General features: G+C 42.9%; 2 protein-coding genes across 3 annotated transcripts in view; one reads left to right on the forward strand and one right to left on the reverse strand.

Annotated features, from left to right (window-relative positions):
- Positions 1 to 1147: 1147 nt before the first annotated feature.
- ppcs (phosphopantothenoylcysteine synthetase) lies at positions 1148 to 7584 on the reverse strand. The gene is made up of 3 exons (XM_080215264.1): positions 6991 to 7584; positions 2308 to 2411; positions 1148 to 2053 (listed from the first exon to the last, which is right to left on the reverse strand). Exons 1-3 carry the CDS (start codon positions 7520 to 7522, stop codon positions 1712 to 1714), a joined length of 978 nt encoding a protein of 325 aa, XP_080071390.1. The 5' UTR covers positions 7523 to 7584; the 3' UTR covers positions 1148 to 1711.
- Positions 6757 to 18880, forward strand: part of zmynd12 (zinc finger, MYND-type containing 12) — a 33514-nt gene continuing 21390 nt past the window's right edge. The window contains exons 1-3 of one of the 2 annotated variants that reach the window (XM_080215263.1): positions 6757 to 6813; positions 12472 to 12613; positions 15487 to 15658. In XM_080215263.1, the coding sequence (XP_080071389.1) occupies positions 6803 to 6813; positions 12472 to 12613; positions 15487 to 15658 (325 nt within the window). In that variant the 5' untranslated portion in view covers positions 6757 to 6802. Of the gene's footprint in view, positions 6814 to 7600; positions 7963 to 12471; positions 12614 to 15486; positions 15659 to 18880 lie in introns of those variants that run through there. The other variant, XM_080215262.1, reaches the window with a different exon arrangement.

The following is an 18880-nucleotide window of genomic DNA, read 5'->3' on the forward strand; positions in this document are numbered from 1 at the left end:
CTACATTAGGAGTTGCAGTCTAGAAATTGTATTGACAGTGTGTGTATTTTTTTGTATCTTCAATCTGTTGTTTTAATGGAGGCAACAACCTGTTTATTAACTGGTTAACATCTCCATCAAAATAGATAGTAAATTTGGTATGTGTGTTAAACATTTGCAACAACTTATGGTAGTTTCCAGGCTTTGCATCATTTTCTGCGCAGTTGCTGCTGGAGGTGATATACCCTCATTCTGAATGTATTATTGGTTTGTGAATGCGCTGTGCCACAGACCAAGAGGTATTCCTAAACAAATTGCCAGGAGAAAATTATTAAATTTCCTGGCAGCTGTTTGAGGAGACAGTGGGGCAAGTCAATTGCTGTTTACCATCCTTCACATTGCATAATTTCTGCTGGACTGCTATTGAAGGTGGCTGTTCTTGAGTGACTTCCGTGCTGTGCTGTACAGAGGCCTTGTGCAAACTAAAAATGCTGTTCTCATAAAGAACAGAAAATTTTATTTAGAGAATTTAAGAATAACCAGAATGTGGTAATTTTGAGTGGATTCAAACATCTTCTTATAGTGGAGTCATGAGGTTAATCAGTTTTTCCCAAAGCTTTATAGTTGGAGGTAACAGCTAAGCCCAGTTTTGTCCTGAACTTTAATCAATACACTTTCTTGTAATTCAGCTGCTACTGGAATGAGCAGAAGATCTTCAATGGTAGCGTAGGATAATTTAAAATCAGAAGTATTTGTCATAAGTAAGCTTACATTAGCACTGCAGTGAGGTTACTGTGAAAATTCCCCAGTCACCACACTCTGGCACCTGGTACACTGAGGGAGAATTGACCCACATGGATGGTAACCTGGGTCATTGGTGCTGTAAGGCAGCAGTGCTAACCACTGTGCCATCTTTGTTGTCAGTTTCAATGAAGGGTATGTAAACTTTGGCTGTAAAGGACTGGATTTAGTCTAGAAAGTGAATGTTGCTAGCTAACAGAATAGGAAGAGGCTCTTTTCTACAATGAATCAGTACGTACAGGAGAAGAGGGAAGTTTTAATCCCACCTGACTGAATTGAATGAACATTTGCTACAACTAAGTATCACATGCCTGTAAATGTACTGATGTGGATTGGTAATAGTTACCAAATGAGAAATCACAAATGGTATAATTAATATACATCACTCAATTTTATTTCAATTTGGGATCAAGAAATCCCTACAACTTTTTCTGCTCATGTTTGTGAAAGCTAGATCTCTGCTACAAAATTTGGTTCCAGTTATCCAGTGAATTCACCAACAATATTAATAAAAAGTTTTTTCTTGTTCCAATAATTTGCTGTAATTATTGAGTCCATCAACCACCTGCACCAGAAATTAATTCAAAAGATACATAGATTAAATAGCCATCACTCATTGTAGTTATGTGCCTTTGACACTGAAAAGTGTTACAGAAAAGTTCTGTATTTCCCATTCCAGGTGTAAAATAGTACACACTTCTCTGTTGTACCTTTTTATTAGTTCATGATAGCTTATGGAGGAAATTTTAATGTAGTCAGAAGCCAAGTCTAATAGCCCAAACTACATACATTAGTGCATGTTTTTAAAAATCTTTATTAAGCATAATGCCAGATTTCCCAGCTGGCTTTATTCATAAATGCCAAGTTTTTCTTAAAAAAAAGTAACATTTTAATAGCTTGTTCCACTTTTATACAATTAACTTATTTTGCATCAAGGGTCACATGTAGGATTGTTGCTTTTCTCAATAAAATTAGTGTGGCAGTCACTCAAGTGTGTCACGATCTTCTCTTCAATTTCATGGTGTTGCTTCACTTCATTTTCTGAAAGTGCCAGGTTAGTTTCAGAATCGGCAGTTACTATGACAACAAACACCCTCCGTGTTTCAAGGACGTTGGCAACCACAACCTGATGTCTGTAAGTTTCTAAAGCTTTACGTGCTCGTGCAACCAGCTGTGAAGGATCAGTCTCCAACTTGAAAGATGTAACAAATGCCTGAGGAGCCCAGTCTTTCACGAGAGGGGTAAGCATCTTGGGAACTATTTGCATAGTTAGCTTTTAAAAAACAAATCAGATTCTGACATTCAATAAGCCTAGGAAAACAAAGCTTGCATTATATGTACACATACAATTGCAAGACTTTCTCCAAGAACAGCCACTTTGTTTTAAAAATTCTCTATACTTCAAGAGGCAGTTCTCTTAATGGAAAATAGAAAATTGCACAAATGCCCAGCAGGCATGAAGGGGCTTTCACTAATGGTTAAACAAATAGTCCTCATAATACTAAGGATAGTCCATCTCCCACTCACCTGCAGAGGGCTAACACCTGATTGGATTTTGTGTTCTGGCATCTCCGAGGCAGGAATGAAAAAATCCGACACGGCTGCTGCAAGGTAAAACATAGCTTTTGGTCCTGCAGAACAAAAATAGTTACAAATCAGTGATGTCATGACGCTATGTCCTTTAGAAATATAAAGGCTACTTAAGTTAAACAATAGATCTTCCTGTCCATTGACTAATTGGACTTGTAAATTTTAATACAGCCAACAGTATGCAAGTTATTTTTCACCCTACAGAACAGATGGAACCAATTACATTCCAGTTGCAGGCATTAGTTCTCTGCTCTTTTAGCACTGGTCTACCTAGCTAAAAATCAGGACTCTTGGCCTCTACTGGCACGAAGTGTAAGTATACAGTGAAGTCAAAAGCTTCAATTGTTTGTAGCTGTAATGAAGTGACTCAGCTTGTTGTACTAAAAGAGTATTCTATGACATCTGATTGAAATCTCAGGGAAAGTGGACAGAATTTAATGCAAATTTAATACTACTGAAACAAAATGTATTTTCAGCTGTAATGAAAAAGTATTAAAATTAATCTCCCAGTTCATGTTAATGTAGAGAATACAATACTCTGCAAATCTGAATAGAACAAACAGCTTTCAACAAAATATTCTCCAGTTTTGACTAGGCTGCATTTTTTCTGAAGTAGTATTATTCGCTGGTACATGCCCCAAGATAACTGTGCTGCATTATTGGAGGTGCCATCTTTCAGGTCATATGATAAACTGAGATCCATCTTCTCCAGTGGATGCAAAAGATCCCACTGACTATTTCTAAGAGGTTTCCCCGTGTCCTGACCAAGATTCAGTCCTCAATATTATGTTTAAAAAACTCATCCTTATTACATATGTGTGCTGAAAACATAGCTGCCAATGATGGAGCAATTCATACAAAGGGTACACAAGCCAGAACTGGAGGAATGCAGAGATTTCCAATGGTAGTTAGGCTGAAAATAGCTACATTGGAATTTGAAAACAAGGACGAGAATTTCAAAATTACCGTTCTTCAACTCAGTCAGTGCAGGTCAGTCAACATAGGGGTGATGGGTGAGTATGATTTTATATTAGCATAAGGGTAGTGGATTTTTGCATGAGCTTAGGTTTAACAAGGGTAGAATGCAGAGTATTTATTTTGGTAGGAAGAATGAGAAGAGGCACCATAAAGTAAAGGATACAATTTTACAGGGGTTGCAGAAACAGAGGTAGCTGAAGATATATGCTGGAATAAGCCATTCAGCCCATCAAGCCTGCTTTGCCATTCAATATGATCATATTGGTCATCCACTTCAACATCTTTTTCCCAATGTCCCTTAGTAATTGCTATTTGGAAAATGTCAATCTCTCTTAAACATACTTAATGACCGAGCTCCCAAAGCCCTCTCTGGGTACAGATTTCAAAAGATTCACAACCCTCAAGTAGAAAATCTTCTTATCTTGGTCCTAAATGGTTCCTTTACCTGGAAATGTGTCCCCTGGTTCTAGGCTCCTCAACCTGGGTAACATCATAGCTGCATATATTTTGTCAATTTCAATAAAATCATTCTTCAAAACTCTACAGGTACAGTTTCCCCAATCTCTCTTCATAACACAGTGCTGCCATTACAGGAACAAGTTTGGTGAATGTTTGTTGTACTCCCCCTGACTATTTCTTTCCTAAGGTGAGGGGACCAAAACTGCACACAGTATTCCAGGTGTAGTTTAACCGAGGTTCCATATGATTGTAGACTACTCAAAGTCTCATAAAAAAGGCTGGCAAAACATTTGCTTTCTTAATTGCTTGCTGCCCTTGCACATTAGTTTTCAATGACTTATTGCACAAATTGTTGAAGGTGGCAAGGCAGTTTGAAAAAGCAACTGAAGGCATATAGGACTTCAGGGTTTATTAGTAGAGGCATACCAGTATAAAAGCAAGGAAGTTATGGTGAACTTCTATAAAACCTCTTACTCAACCGGACTATTAAGTCTAAATCTGGACACTGACACTGGAAGGGATGTGAAGGAACTAGAAACAAGATTTGAGGGATTTCAGTTATTTGGACAAACTGGAGAAGCTGAGGCTGTTCTCCTTGGAGATGGTTGAGAGAAGATTTGCTGGAGATGTTTAAAATCATGAGGGACCTTGACAAAGAGTAAGAAACTGTTCAAACAGTTTAAGGATTGAGAATGAATAAAAAGTGAATGGCAAAATAGCATAAAACACGAGGAAAAACTTCTATGCAATGAGTGGTTAGGATCTGGAATGCACAACAGTGGAGGCAAATTTCAATCATGGCTTTCAACATGGAATTGGAATAATTCCAATAAAGAGAATTTTACAGGGAAAAGGTAGAGGGCAGGGGCAAGTTGTGCTTCTCTTTGCAGGCTGCTGGCACAGACAACAGGCTAAATGGCTTCCTGCACCGTAAATATTTGCATTCTGTAGTCAGAACTAATCTCAAGGTTAAATACAACATCAAATGAACAATCCAGTTGGGCCTGAGCGTAGCCAGGAAGAGTATTGGTGGATAGGGAACAAAGTTTCTGCTAAGGACAGAATACAATGGCTTTTGCCGTCCTAATTTTAGTTGGAAGAAATCGCAAACATTCAGTTCAAATATAAAATATCTTATATTTGAAAATTTCTCACATTCACCTCATCACTAAAATCTTAGTGAATGAGGATGTCACTGACAGTCATTTATTGCCCATTTTTAATTATCTTTGGTCACCACACAATAGAACTGAGTGGCTTGCTAGCCCATTTCAGAAAGCTGTTAAGTAACACTGCTATAGGTCAAGAGTTATAGATCAGCCACACACTGACAGCATATTTCCTTCCCTAAAGGACATTATTGAACCAGATGGGTTTTTAAAACAATCTGGCACTCAGAGTATTGATAGTACAGATTTAATATAAATCCATTTGAAATTCCCCAGTCATTCTGGCAGGTTTGAAACTCATGTCTCCAAATTGGTAGGCCAGGCCAGGCCTCTGATTTACAACAGATGAGCATATTAAACAGGTGCTCTGGTAGGCCATTTGGCTCTTTGAGCCTGTTCCATAAGATCACAACTGATCTTTCTACCTTACTTTAACATAAGAAATAGGAGCAGGAGTAGGCCATCCAGCCCTTCGAGCCTGCCCCGCCATTCAATAAGATCATGGCTGATCTGTCGTGGCTCAGTTCCACATTCCCGCCCTCTCCCCATAACCCTTAATCCCCTCGCTCATCAAAAACCCATCAACCCGCGTCTTAAAAATATTTAGCGAGGCAGCCTCCACCACCTCAACGGGCAGAGAATTCCAGAGATTCACCACCCTTTGAGTGAAGAAGTTCCTCCTCAACTCCGTTCTAAACCGCCCCCCCTTTATCTTGAGGCTGTGCCCCCTAGCCCTACTGTCCTTTCTGAGCAGGAAGAGTCGCTCCACCTCTATCCTATCCATCCCATTCATCATCTTATATGTCACAATGAGATCTCCCCTCATTCTTCTAAACTCTAACGAGTACAAGCCTAGTTTATTCAGCCTCTCCTCATAGCTCAACCCCCTCAACTTCGGTATCAGCCTAGTAAACCTCCTCTGCACTCCCTCCAAGGCCAAAATATCCTTGCGAAAGTACGGCGACCAAAACTGCACACAGTTCTCCAGCTGCGGCCTCACCAATGCCCTATACAGCTGCAGCAAGACCTCCCTACTTTTATATTCAATCCCCCTCGCTATGAAGGCCAGCATCCCATTCGCCTTCCTGACCACCTGCTGGCTGGGTTTTTGCGACTCATGCACAAGGACCCCGAGGTCCCTCTGCACCATCGCCTGCTGCAGTTTTTCGCCACGTAAGTAATAGTCCTTCCTACCATTATTCCTACTAAAGTGGACCACCTCGCATTTGCCAACATTAAATTCCATTTGCCAGTTCCTGGCCCATTCGCCCAGCCTATCTAAATCCTTCTGCAGACTCTCCACACCCTCCGCGCAATTTGCCGTTCCACCAATCTTGGTGTCAGCAGCAAATTTCGACACCATACACTCGGTTCCCTCCTCCAGATCATCTATATAAATGGTAAATAGCTGAGGCCCCAGCATCGACCCCCCTTCTGTGCTATCCCCATACTTTCTCAGGATCCAAAAATCTGATCTCCCGTCTTGAAAATACGCGATGACTCAGCATCCATAACTCTATGCTGTAGAGAATGTAAAGATGCACAACCGTCTGAATGAAGAAATTTCTCTTCAACTCAGTCCTAAACGACTGACCCATTAATCCGAGACATTGATCCTCTTCCTCCACCTCTCCCCGCCCCCAAAAACAGACCTTCTAGCCAAGGGAAACAATTTTCTCAACGTCTGCTCTGTTGAGCCCCTGAAAAGTTTTGTGGTTAATTGACCTTGGCTGTTTTGAAATAAATGGAACTATTCAATGGATTGTTAGAGGAAGTTCCTGTCTGCTTCCTCTAATATTCTGGGACTTGTTCGTAGATCTGGAAAGATGCTGACTCGGTACAAATATACAATGTCATTGTGTGATCAATAGGCTAGGCAAACAATTGCAGCTCAAAATTGAATGGATCATATCTGAATTAACACTCAGCGGTATATATTTACAAATTAATCAGTGCAGCCGGAGGTGGGTGACCGCTGCGCTGCTATACCCGAGTATTTGCTTTATTTCCCTACCGATGGGGTTGAGCGCCTGAGCCGCCGCCCTTAGCAGGTACAGGTAGTCGGATAAGGTGCTGAATTCGATGGGGAGCAGCAGTCCAGCCTCCCGCACGGCCACATAGCGCTGCAGCACCGGCACGATGTCGGGCAGCACCGTCTGGTCAGCCTCCACCCGCCAGCAGGTGGTTCCCACTTCCAGCACGGCCTTCAGCGCGTCCAGGATGTTGAGGCCGGAGTAGCGCCGGGAGAAGGGGTAGAGGGAGCGCTGACGGTGCAGGAAGATCGCGGCGTAGCCCAGGCCGAGGAAGTACTCCACCGACACGGCGCCGCGCCAGCCGCTGCTGAAGTTGTCCAAGAAGCGGACGGTCCGCGACTCCAGCGGCACCTTGGTGCCGCCCGAGGTCACCAGCACCACCCGGCGGCCCTGGGCGGCGTGTCGCACCGCGAACTCGGCCATGGCCGCGGCCGAGCTCTCCGCATTGGGCGGCGGCACGCAGTTGGAGAAAAAGCCGCTCCACTCCGGCTCACTCTCCGCCGCCGCCGCCATTACAACTCGTCCGCCTTCAATCAGTGTCCGGCTTCCCCGCCCGCTAACAAGTTCCCCCCTTCCCCAGCACCCACCCATGGCTGTAGAGAACCTTGGTCAAAGCTCCGGCACAAAGGACACTTTCATCTTTAGCTTTGTCTCCTATCTATTTATTTATTTATTAACTCATGGGTTTGTGTTAAAAGCTATTTGTTGAGGGGAGGAAGCATTAACAAGTGCTCCTGGGTTCAGGAGTCAGAGGTCTTAGCAACGGGCCAGAAGTCCCTAGCAACCGCAGCACAGCTAGAAGCTGAGAGGTTTTCGTGCGAAGGGCTGTGCACCGAGATGCTCAGCTCTCCCATTTATCCGCTCTCCAATCCCAAGGGAGTCAAACTAGAGTGTGAGATGTGCCAGAAAACCGCCTATGTAATGTGCTCCCAGTGTAGAGTGACTTACTACTGGTGAGTAAAGCTCCAAAACTCACCCTACAAACGATTGTCAAACTCTAACCTTTCCATGAGTGAAATGTATTGCTGCCTCTAAAATCCGTGTCCATTCTTCCCCATTATGTATTCTAATTAAATTTATATCCTTCAAACAACATAACATTATCCTTCTTAATCTCTATGCAGCCTTTGATACAGACTGTCGCACTACTCTCCTCCAATGTAATGTTTCTCCTAACTTTTATATTTCTATAAACTTTTGAGTCCTTATTATGTTACCATAGTGAGATTTGAACAGGCATCACCAGAGCATTAAGCCTGTACCTCTGCGTTACTAATCCAGTGATGATATCACTCTGCTACTCTGTTTTGATGACACTCTCTTCACTTAATTCCATTCATACTTATCTAATTTTGACTTTATACCATTCCTACCAATAGCTTTTCTTCCCAACTTCACTGAAACTCGCACTTTAGCAATCCCTCAATATCTTTCACGTATAAATGCCACCCTTTTGCAATATCATCTGGTATTGCTATTTCTTAACCTCCTTCAGTCTCTATTATCTCTGCCTAGTCTTTGATTAGTTGCACTTTTTGTGCAGTTAAGCTGTGGGGAGCTCCAACTACTATCTATTATCAATACAAACACTCCCCTTTCCTTATCACTACTTCAGGCTTAACAGTATTGTTCAGTCTCAGCACCCTCTACAAACTCAAGCAGAGTTCTCCATTACAAAAACACTTACTTATCTCTGTAGCAACCTTTCAAGCACCTAACTCACCACATCTACCACTGACCCTCATGCAAGCATTGTCATATTGCTCAGCAATAACCTGCTCACCGATGTTCAATTTAGATTCCACCAGGGCTACTCAGCTCATGACCTCATTTTAGCCTTGGTTCAAACATGGACAAAACAGCTGAATTCCAGAGGTGAGGTGAGAATACCTACCCTCGGCATCAAGGCAGCATTTGACTGAGTGGCATCAAGACCACCTGGAAAAATTGAAATCAAAGGGGGGAGGGGGAAGGTCTTTCTGCTGGTTGGAGTCATATCTGATATAAAGGAAGATGGTTGTAGTAGTTGGAGGTGAATCATCTCAATTCCAGGAGATCACTGCAGGAGTTTCTCAGGGTAGTGTCCTAGACCCAACCATCTTTAACTGCTTCATCAATGACCTGCCTACTGTCATAAGGTCAGAAAGGGGATATTTGCTGATGATTGCACTATTTTCAGCACCATTCGCGACTTCTCAGATATTGATGCAATCTATTTACAAACGCAGCAAGACGTGGAGAATATCCAGACTTGGGCTGACAAGTGGCAAGTAAAGTTCATACCACATAGGTGTCAGGCAATGACCATCTCCAACAAGAGAGGATCTAACCATCTCCACTGGACACTCAGTGGCATTACCATTTCTAAATTCCCCACTATCAACATCCTGGGGCTGACCAGAAACTGAACAGGACTAATCATTTAAGTATTGTGGCTACAAGAGCAGGTCAGAGGCTAGGAATCCTGCAGCAAGTAACTCGCCACCTAACTCCCCAAAGCCTGTCCACCATCTACAAGGCATAAGTCAGAAGTGTGATAGAATATTCTCCACTTGCCTGAATGGGTGACAGCTCCAACAACACTCAAGAAGCTTGACACCAAGAAGGAGAAAGCAGCCTGCTTGATTGGCAGACCAACCATAAACATTTACTCCCTCTACCACAGATGCACAATAGCAGCAGTGTGTACCACCTACAGGATTAACTTTAAGGTTCCTTAGGCAAGGGTCCAAACCAATAACCACTATTATTTAGAAAGGTAAAGGCAAGAGGCACACATGAACACCACCACCTAGACATTCCCCTCCAAGTCACTCACCATCCTGACTTGGAAATAAATCGCTGTTCTTTCAATGTCAATTGTCAAAATCCTGGAATTCCCTCCCTAACAGCACTGTGAGTGTACCGACACCGTAGGATCTGTAATGGTTCAAGAAGACAGCTCACCACCACCTTCTCAAAGGCAATTAGTGATGGGCAATAAATGCTGGCCTAGCCAGTGATGTTTACCTACAAATGACTTCTTTAAAATTTCCACTTCAGTGTCAAATGCAGTGTGGTTGCTCTCTCCGGTTTTCATTTTGGTTCTTTTCATCTCCCTTGCATCATGCAGTGCCTATTCATGAGAGGTGAACTGCTGACTTTCATTTCCAGACTTATGCAGGTGTTATTCAGAACTGATTTGCAGACGCAAGTGCTCTGCGGTGTAAGAAATTGTACTTTTCAAACTATTATAGATTTAGCGGGCACAGTAAGAGACCATCTGGCAGAAGGCTGTTTTTCTCTCTGGAAAAACACAAACAATTCCTAGCAATCAGAAGCTGAGATAAAACAAAGACTAAGAAATTTCTAAACTGATAGTAGGAACTCTTGTGGCACCTTGTGTACCCTCTTATACACACATGTGTCAAACATGAGTAACCAAATGGTACCCAGCAAGAGATGAGCTTGGTGATGACCTCAAGCCAAAGTGATAGATAGAGGTTGGTAACATCCAGAGTGTAAGTGTGGCTACAAGAGCAGGTCAGAGGCTAGGAACCCTGCAGCAAGTAACTCCCCACCTAACTCACCAAAGCCTGTCCGCCATCTACAAGGCACAAATCAGAAGTGTGATGGGAATATTCTCCACTTGCCTGGATGAGTGCTGCTCCAACAACACTGCTCTTTGGTCAGAGCTACTCAAAGTGATTGACAGTGAGTAAACAACGGTCTCCAAGAAATAAAGTATACTAATAGGTACATTGGGTTGAAGGGGCAGTCATCATCAGGCAGCTGCCTGCTTCTGATGAAGACCTGAGAAGAGTGAGGGAGACCAGGGAAAGAACTTCCTAACACCCCGGATAAAAACGAATAAGCTACAGAAATCCACACTCACTCTGCACCATCCAGGCGTTTAACCTCCAGAACCACTAAACTGTGGGTTAAATGTTTTTCCTATCTGTTAAGCTTACTTTAAAATCATTTATGAGTTTGACCTCCTTTTTAGGTTATCTGTGACTCCTGATTCTGGCTCTAGTTTCTCCATCCAAGTAGAATCACCAGAGTTTTTTTAAGTGCTTTTGTACAATGCCAACTTTGAGATCAGGAACTGAATGTAGATTTGAAGGGATAAGCCCATATCCTACCATATTCAAATGTCAGCTTGGCTAGGTTGGTAGTATCTTGCCTTTGAAATAAGTTGTTGTAAATTCACTGTAGGATTTGGGAATTAATTTAGGCTGGCATTTCAATGCACATTGAACACACATCATATTGTCTGAGGTGTTTCACAGGGACCAAGCCATCTGATTCAGTTGTTCTGTTGGATGTTAAAAGATCTCTTGGACATTGTTTCAAAGAAAAGCAAAGGGTTTTAGCCAAAATTTCACCCTCAGCCACATGAAAAACAGATTCACCAGTCATTTATCTCATTCTATTTGTAGAATATTGCTATATGCAAACCAACTCGCAATTATCTACATAGCAATACTGATTACCACAATATATTCTTTGGGTGTGCACTGGGACATTTCTGAGGGATAGGGTAAAACACAATATAAATAAAGTTCTTTCACTAGATTGGCAATGGGACAATTTTCATTAGCCATCAGTGAGAATGGCGACCCAGGTGGAAAATATGGCAAGAATCGGGAAATGTGATTCTTACAGGCAATTGTTTCCTTATTTTTCATGCCCCTCGCCAGTAATGTTATGAGATTCATGCCCACAAAAAGTGAGAACCTCATTTTCATGTTGCAACATAAATTTTAATGTTAGTACCAAGCCACCCTTTCCACATGATTCCCCCCTCACTGGATATTCAAAACTTGCTGACATGACATCACATTGGCAAGGTTTACAAAAGCTGTTTAAAAACATGAATCAATCAGGGGGAATCCCCACCCCCTGGGGGTGCAAAGATATGTATAACCCCTGGGGTGGGGGGCCTTGGCACCAGGTGGGGAGGGTAGTTTCCCACATGTCATGAATGGGGTAGAGTGTACTGAGGCCATTGAGGGGCCAAAATTGCAGGCATAGGGGGAGGAACGGGCAGTGGGTGGAACACTGACAGTACCTTCACAGTGGTTGTTGGCTATGGGGATAGGGGAAGAAGGCCCCTAATGATTGTTACCTGGGGGGAGGTGAAGTTTAACTTCAGTGCTGATCAATGCACCCTTTACAGTTGGCATTCAGATCTCTGTGGATCAAGTCTTGCTGGTTCGATCAGGCCCCCTCCCTCCAGATTGATTTTGTAAACCACACGCCTGATTTTTTTTGTCAGAGCGGCTCAAGATCTCTTCTGAAAACTCAGCTCTGCATCTGGAGAAAACATGTCGTTTTCAGTCAGAGCCTGGCACTCTCAAATTATGGGAAAATTCCATGCACAATGTTTGTATCGGTGAGGCTGTGACAACATGTGTAACTTGCTTTTTTTTTTAAGGATTGCCAATCAATATTATGTGCCTGTTATTGTGTTTTGTCAGTGATGTAGCACACCAAGAGGCAGACTGGAATGGGATCCATGAGAAGATTTGCCAGCTCCTAATTCCAATACGTACGGCACCAACATTCCTCAGTTCTGCAAAAGAGAGAAAGCACAATGAGGAGCAGATGATCCAGAGACAGGTAAACATTAAGCAAAAACAGAAAATGCTGGATGAACCTAACAGGTCTGGCAGCATCTGTGGGAGAGAGAATAAGAGTTAACATTTTGAGTTTATAATACCCTTTTACAAAATTATTAAGGAGCTTTCATATTGATTCAGTTAGCTATTCTTTCTCCATTTTCTACAGCTTGTAGAAGGGTCTGTGGCGGGGGGTGGGGGGAAGCATTTTGGTGACAGTGACCATAATTTGATAAGATTTAACGTAATTATGGGAAAGGACAAAGATAGAACAGAAATAAAGCTTCTGAATTGGGGGAAGGCCAATTTTAATGTGGTAAGACAGGATCTGACCAAAGTGGACTGTGAGCTGCTGCCTCTATGAAAATGCACATCAGGGTGGTGGGAGTCATTCAAAAAAGAGATAGAGAACAGTAGAGGTAAAGGGTGGGACCAAAATTCCAAAGAACCTTGGATGTCGAGGGATATATAGGATTGGATAAGGATAAAAAAAGGGAGGCTTATGGCAGATACAGGCACTCAAAATAGTGGTTGCCCTATAAGACTATAGAACGTGCAGGAAGGTATTTTTTAAAATTTTGGAAAGTGAAGAAGTGGCATGAGAAAACACTGGTAGGTCAAATAAGGGAAAATCACAAGGTGTTTTGTAAATATATTAAGGGCAAGAGGGTCACCAGGGAAAGAGTATGCTCATTAGGGACCAAAGCGGCAATCTGTGTGTGGAGCTAAAAGATATAGGTGAAGTAGCAAATGAGTATTTTGCTTCTGTGTTCACTTTAGAGAAAGATATTGAATGTATAGAAAGCAGGAAGAAGAGGGATTGTGATATCATTGAACTGACTAGAATTGAGAGGGAGGAGGTGTGAGCAGTTTTAGCGGGATTGAAAGTGGATAAATCCCCAGACACACATGAGATGTATCCCTGATTGTTGTGGGAGGCAAGGCTGCAGTTTGCAGGGGCTCTAACGCCAATTTTCAAATCCTCCCTGACTACAGGAGAGATGCCAAAGGACTGGAGGGCAGCTAATGTGGTATCATTATTCAAGAAGGGAAGTAGGGGAAAAAAAACAGGTAATTATAGGCCAATATCAGTGGGAGGGAAATTATTGGAAATAGTTTCATGGGATAAAATTAATTTCCACTTGGAGAGGCAAGGATTAATCAAAGTTAGTCAGCATGGCTTTGTCAGGGGAAGATCATGTCTAACAAATTTGATTGAATTTTTTGAGGAGGTGACTTGGTGTGTAGATGAGGGCAGTGCAGTTGATGTGGTCCACACATAGACTTCAGTAAGGCTTCTGACAAGGTCCCGAGTAACACTGATCAAGAAGGTAAGAGTTTGTGCTATCCAGGGCAATTTGGCAAATTGGATCCAAAATTGGCTTTGTGGTAGGAAGCAGTGGGTGTTGGTCAAAGGTTTCTTTTGTGACCAGAAGCCTGTGTCCGTTGGTATACTGCAGGGATCGGTGCTGGGTCCCTTGCTGCTTGTAGTATATATTAATGATCTAGACGTGAATGTGGGAGCTATGATCAGTAAGTTTGAAGAGGACCAGAGAAACATTAGGGTGCGTATTTGTAGAGCTCTGAAGGCAGCAGGACAGGTAGATAAGGTGGTGAACAAGGCATATGGGACACTTGCTTTTATTAGTTGAAACACAGAATATAAGAGCAGGGAGGTTATGACGGAGTTGTATAGAACACCTATTAGGCCACAGCTGGAGTGTGCAGTTATGGTTGCCACACCATGGAAGGAAGAGAAGGTACAAAAGAGATTCACCAGGAGGTTGCCTGGGCTGAAGCATTTCAACTATACAGAGAGGCTGGTTAGGCTGGGATTGTTTTCCTTGGAGCCGAGAAGGCTGGGGGGTGGGAGAGACCTCACTGAGGTATACAAAATTATGAGGGGCAAAGATAGAGTAGCTAGGAAAGTTTTTGTTCCCCTTAGTAGAGGGTTAGTAACCAGGGGCTACAGATTTAAAGTAAGGGGCAGAAGAGTTAAAGGGGATTTGAGGAAAATCTTTTTCTCCTAGAAGATGGTGGGAATTTGGAGCTCACTGCTTGAAAGAGGAGGCAGGAACTCTCATAACATTTAAGAATGAGCACTTGAAATGCCATAGCATGTGAGACTATGAAGCAATTTCTGGAATATGGGATACGAATAGATGGGTGTTTGATGGCTGGCACAGACATGATGGACCAAAGGGTCCTTTTTTGTGCTGTAGAATTCTATGACTCTCTGACACTGAGTATGTTTGCCATCCATTTTTGGAACAGTACAATTGGCCAGAACGTCCCTGCATTAAAGTATGAGTTGAAACTTACACTTGACAAATGCCACTTTCTGTAGTAATGGAGTGCTGCCTGACTGGTATACATAGAAAAGCTTTCAAGGGAGGCAGTAACTAAATTGGAATAAAATTTAATTGGCTGTCTGATGTTTGTCAGTAGTTCTATTAACTGGTTGCGATGCTAAATTAATTAGAAGGGTAAAAGATAATTTGATTGAAACATATAAGATCCTGAGGGGTCTTCATAGGGTGGATGTGGAGAGGATGTTTTCTCTTTAACATTAACATTAAGACATGGTGAAATTTTTTCTCTGAGGGTTCTTTGGAACTCTTCCTGAAAAGCTGGTGGTGGCATAGTCTTTGAAGATTTTTAAGGCAGAGCTAGATAGATTCTTGGTAAGCAGAGGGTGATAGGTTAGTGGAGGTTACTATTGGATCAGCCATGACCTTATTAAATGGCACAACAGGCCAAATGGCCGATTCCTGCTCTTTATTTGTATGTTCTTGTGTCATTCCATGGATCACAGAATTCTCAGAATTTAATACTGATGTTTCACATTTGTCTAATAGTTTTGCTGTTTTACAGAAACACCTCATTAATCTGACACGAACAGTGGCCCAGAAGCTTCTTTTTGAGGGTAAACATGAGGAAGCGATTCCTGGAGCCTTGCAGTCTCTGCGCTTTGCAACTGCTGTTTACGGCAGCAACTCTGCTGAACTAGTGCCATCTCAGTTACTCTTGGCAGAGGCCAGTATTGGTAAGAATGCTTTTTGTGTTATTGGGAGTTTGTCACTTGTGTAGAACGGTACAATTATTAAACGTGTCAGCGTGAACTGTATCAGATCATCCAATTTGGACATAAGAAAAATAGATCAGATTACTTTGTAATTGGCAAGAAGCTCAGAACTTGTGGAAGAGCAGAGATTTAGTAATCCAAGAACAGAAATCACCAACAGCTGAAGCTTATTTATTGTCACAAGTAGGCTTACATTAATACTGCAATGAAGTTACTGTGAAAATCCCCCAGTTGCCACACCCTGAGCCCGGTTTGCGTACACAGAGAGAATGTAGCAGGGCCAGTGCACCTAACCAGCAAGTCTTTCAGACTATGGGGGGAAACCAGAGCACCCAGAAGAAACTCATGCAGACACAGGGAGAATGTGCAAACCCCACACAAACAGTGACCCAAGCCAGGAATCAAACCTGGGTCCCTGGCGCAGTGAGGCAGCAGTGCTAACCACTGTGCCACCACTGCTGTTGGATAGATACAAAAATAATTTAAACAGTTTATCTCTTTATCTTATGGGGGATGGAATATAATAAGAAATAGGAAATAGGAGCAGGAGTAGGCCATCCAGCCCTTCGAGCCTGCCCCGCCATTCAATAAGATCATGGCTGATCTGTCGCTGCTCAGTTCCACTTTCCCGCCCTCTCCCCATAACCCTTAATCCCCTCTCCTATCAAAAACCCATCAACCCGTGTCTTAAAAATATTTAGCGAGGCATAAAGGAATGGAAGTTATGAGTGGCATGCTGGCACAGTGGTTAGCACTTCTGCCTCACCAGGCTAGGGACCCAGCTTCAATTCCGGTCTTTGGTGACTGTGTGTGTGAAGTTTGCACGTTCTTTCCACGTCTGCATGGATTTCCTCCAGATTCTTTGATTTCCTCCCACAGTCCAAAGATGTATAGGTTATGTGGATTAGCCATGGTAAATGTGTGGAGTTACAAGGATAGAGCAGAGAGCCTTGGTCAGATGCTCTTTCAGAGAATCAGTGCAGACTCAATGGGCTAGGTGGCTTTTTTTTTTGCACTGTAGGGATCCTTTAATTCACTTTAAGGATTCTATGATATAGCGATGTAAAGCTACCCATTCCTAGAGTAGTGCAGTTTTGGCTAAAAAAATTATGATTACAAGGTCCATAGATTTATACAGTTGAGTATAGAAGATTAATTTAGAACATTCCTGTGTCTGGTGTCACATGAAGCAGACAAAGCACAAGCAGTTGTTTTCCCTCGACCAGGTTGCCAGAGGCTATAACTTGAGGAACACCATTCTGTATTAGCAATAGCTGACAAGGATTCTCTCCTAATCTGCCATTGGCATGTTGAAAGGAATTACAGGTTGATAATCAACCTGTTTGGCTACATCATGAACACAACTTCTTTGTTAGCAAGTCCTGGATTGGGACTCAAACTTGGAGCTTCTGGTTCAGAGGCAGGGACACTATTCACTTCACTGCTGCCCACAGAAATTCGTCACCATTTCTGCCTGCTGCACGATGACATGCAAGCCATGATTGTCTCCAACAGAACCACTCCAGACCCAATGCAAGTGCAAACTGGGGTCAAACAGGGCTACATCATTGCACCAACACTCTTCTCCATCTTCCTCAAGCAACACTCCACCCCATCACCTTGAATCTCCCAGCTGGAGTGGAGCTAACCTACCTGACAAACAGGAAGCTATTCAATCTCTAATGCCCCCAGGCCAGAATCAAGATCACCCCAACTTCTGTCAATGAGCTGCAGTACGCAGGTGATGCATGTGTGCACACACATTCAGAGGCTGAACTACAAACCACCTTCTATGTATTCACTGTGGCATATGAGAAATTGAGCCTAAGACTAAACATCCCGAAAACAAAGTATCTCTACCAGTCCATTTCTGCCAACAAAACTGCTCCCCGACCATCAAGATCCACAGTGAGCCCTTTGACAATGTGGATAGTTTTCCACATCTAGGGAGCTTCCTCTCGCACAAACAGACATCAACGGTGAAATCTAACATTGACTTCAGTGCGCCAGTGCAGTCTTTGGATGCCTGGGGAACAGAGCGTTTGACAACCAAGATCTCAAATCCAGCACCAAGCTCATGATCTACCGAACAGCTGTGGTTCCCACCCTCCTTTATGAATCAGAAACATGGACAATGTACAGCAGACATCTGAAATCCCTGGAGAGATATCACCAACATTGCCTCCGCAAAATCCTGCAAATCCACTGGCAGGAAAGCCGTACCAACACGAGTGTCCTCTCCCAGGCCAATATCCCCCATATTGATGCACTCATCATCCTCGACCAGCTGCAATGAGTGGCCACTTTGTCCCCATGCCTGACACAGGACTCCCTAAACAAGTACTCTATTCCACAATGGCAGGCGATTACAAAGAGGGCAGAGGAAATGCTACATGGACACACTGAAAGCCTCTCTAAATAAATGCAGCATCCCCATCAATGTGTGGCAATCGCTTGCCTTAGAATGCACAATTACCTCAAATGTCACTGGGTGGAGCACACAGAGGCAAAGCATAAACAATGGGATGAGAACGCAGAATCCAGAGCGTCCCACACACCTCATCAAAATCACCTGCTAAACCTGTGGCCAAGTCTGTGGCGCCAGAATTGGAGCCACCACAAAACCTATCTCTCCAGAGTGGAAGCAAGTCATCCTCCGCTGAGAGACGGTCAAAGAAGATTAAAGAGTGTTCTAACTGAAATGTTTAAGATGGTTAATTGAGATGATAAGGTCAGTAGAGAGAAACTATTACTCTGGTGGTTCAGTCCAGAACAAGGAGCGCATTAAAAAAAAGCAGTATGGACAAGTTGGGCCAAAGGGCCTGTTTCCATGCTATAAACCTCAATGACTCTGTAACATTTCATATGGAGCCAGGCCAATCGGCCATGATTTCAGAAACACTTTTCATACAAACGTTTGTGAAAATTTGCAAAGAACTGTGAATTGAAAATTTCTCTTCAGGTCCTAGAATGGGATTTGACTGAGCCATAGTTGAAGCCATGAGGAAACATAGGATAAAAAGCTCTGCAGTATACCTGGGCCTAATTCCACCTTGAGAAGGGCATTTTCTTTCTCACATGGTAGGGTTGTTGTAGAAGGAATGTTTTCAGCTTGGGCATGGGTGGCACTGGCTTGCATCCAGGTGAGAGACTGGAAGAGACATGTTGTTCCATCTCAAAGGA

The sequence above is a fragment of the Carcharhinus amblyrhynchos genome, chromosome 30, assembly GCF_965287045.1.
Source record: "Carcharhinus amblyrhynchos chromosome 30, sCarAmb.v2.hapA, whole genome shotgun sequence".
Lineage (NCBI taxonomy): Eukaryota > Metazoa > Chordata > Chondrichthyes > Carcharhiniformes > Carcharhinidae > Carcharhinus > Carcharhinus amblyrhynchos.

Bases quoted from the DNA above. Each gene is read 5' to 3' on its own strand.
- ppcs (XM_080215264.1), bottom strand. From the start codon at position 7,522: ATGGCGGCGGCGGCGGAGAGTGAGCCGGAGTGGAGCGGCTTTTTCTCC. The intron at 2,412-6,990 runs GTAGGGAAATAA...TTTGTTCTGCAG, and splicing joins TCAGGCGCTCAACCCCATCG to GACCAAAAGCTATGTTTTAC. The intron at 2,054-2,307 runs GTGAGTGGGAGA...GTTTTTTAAAAG, and splicing joins CAGGTGTTAGCCCTCTGCAG to CTAACTATGCAAATAGTTCC.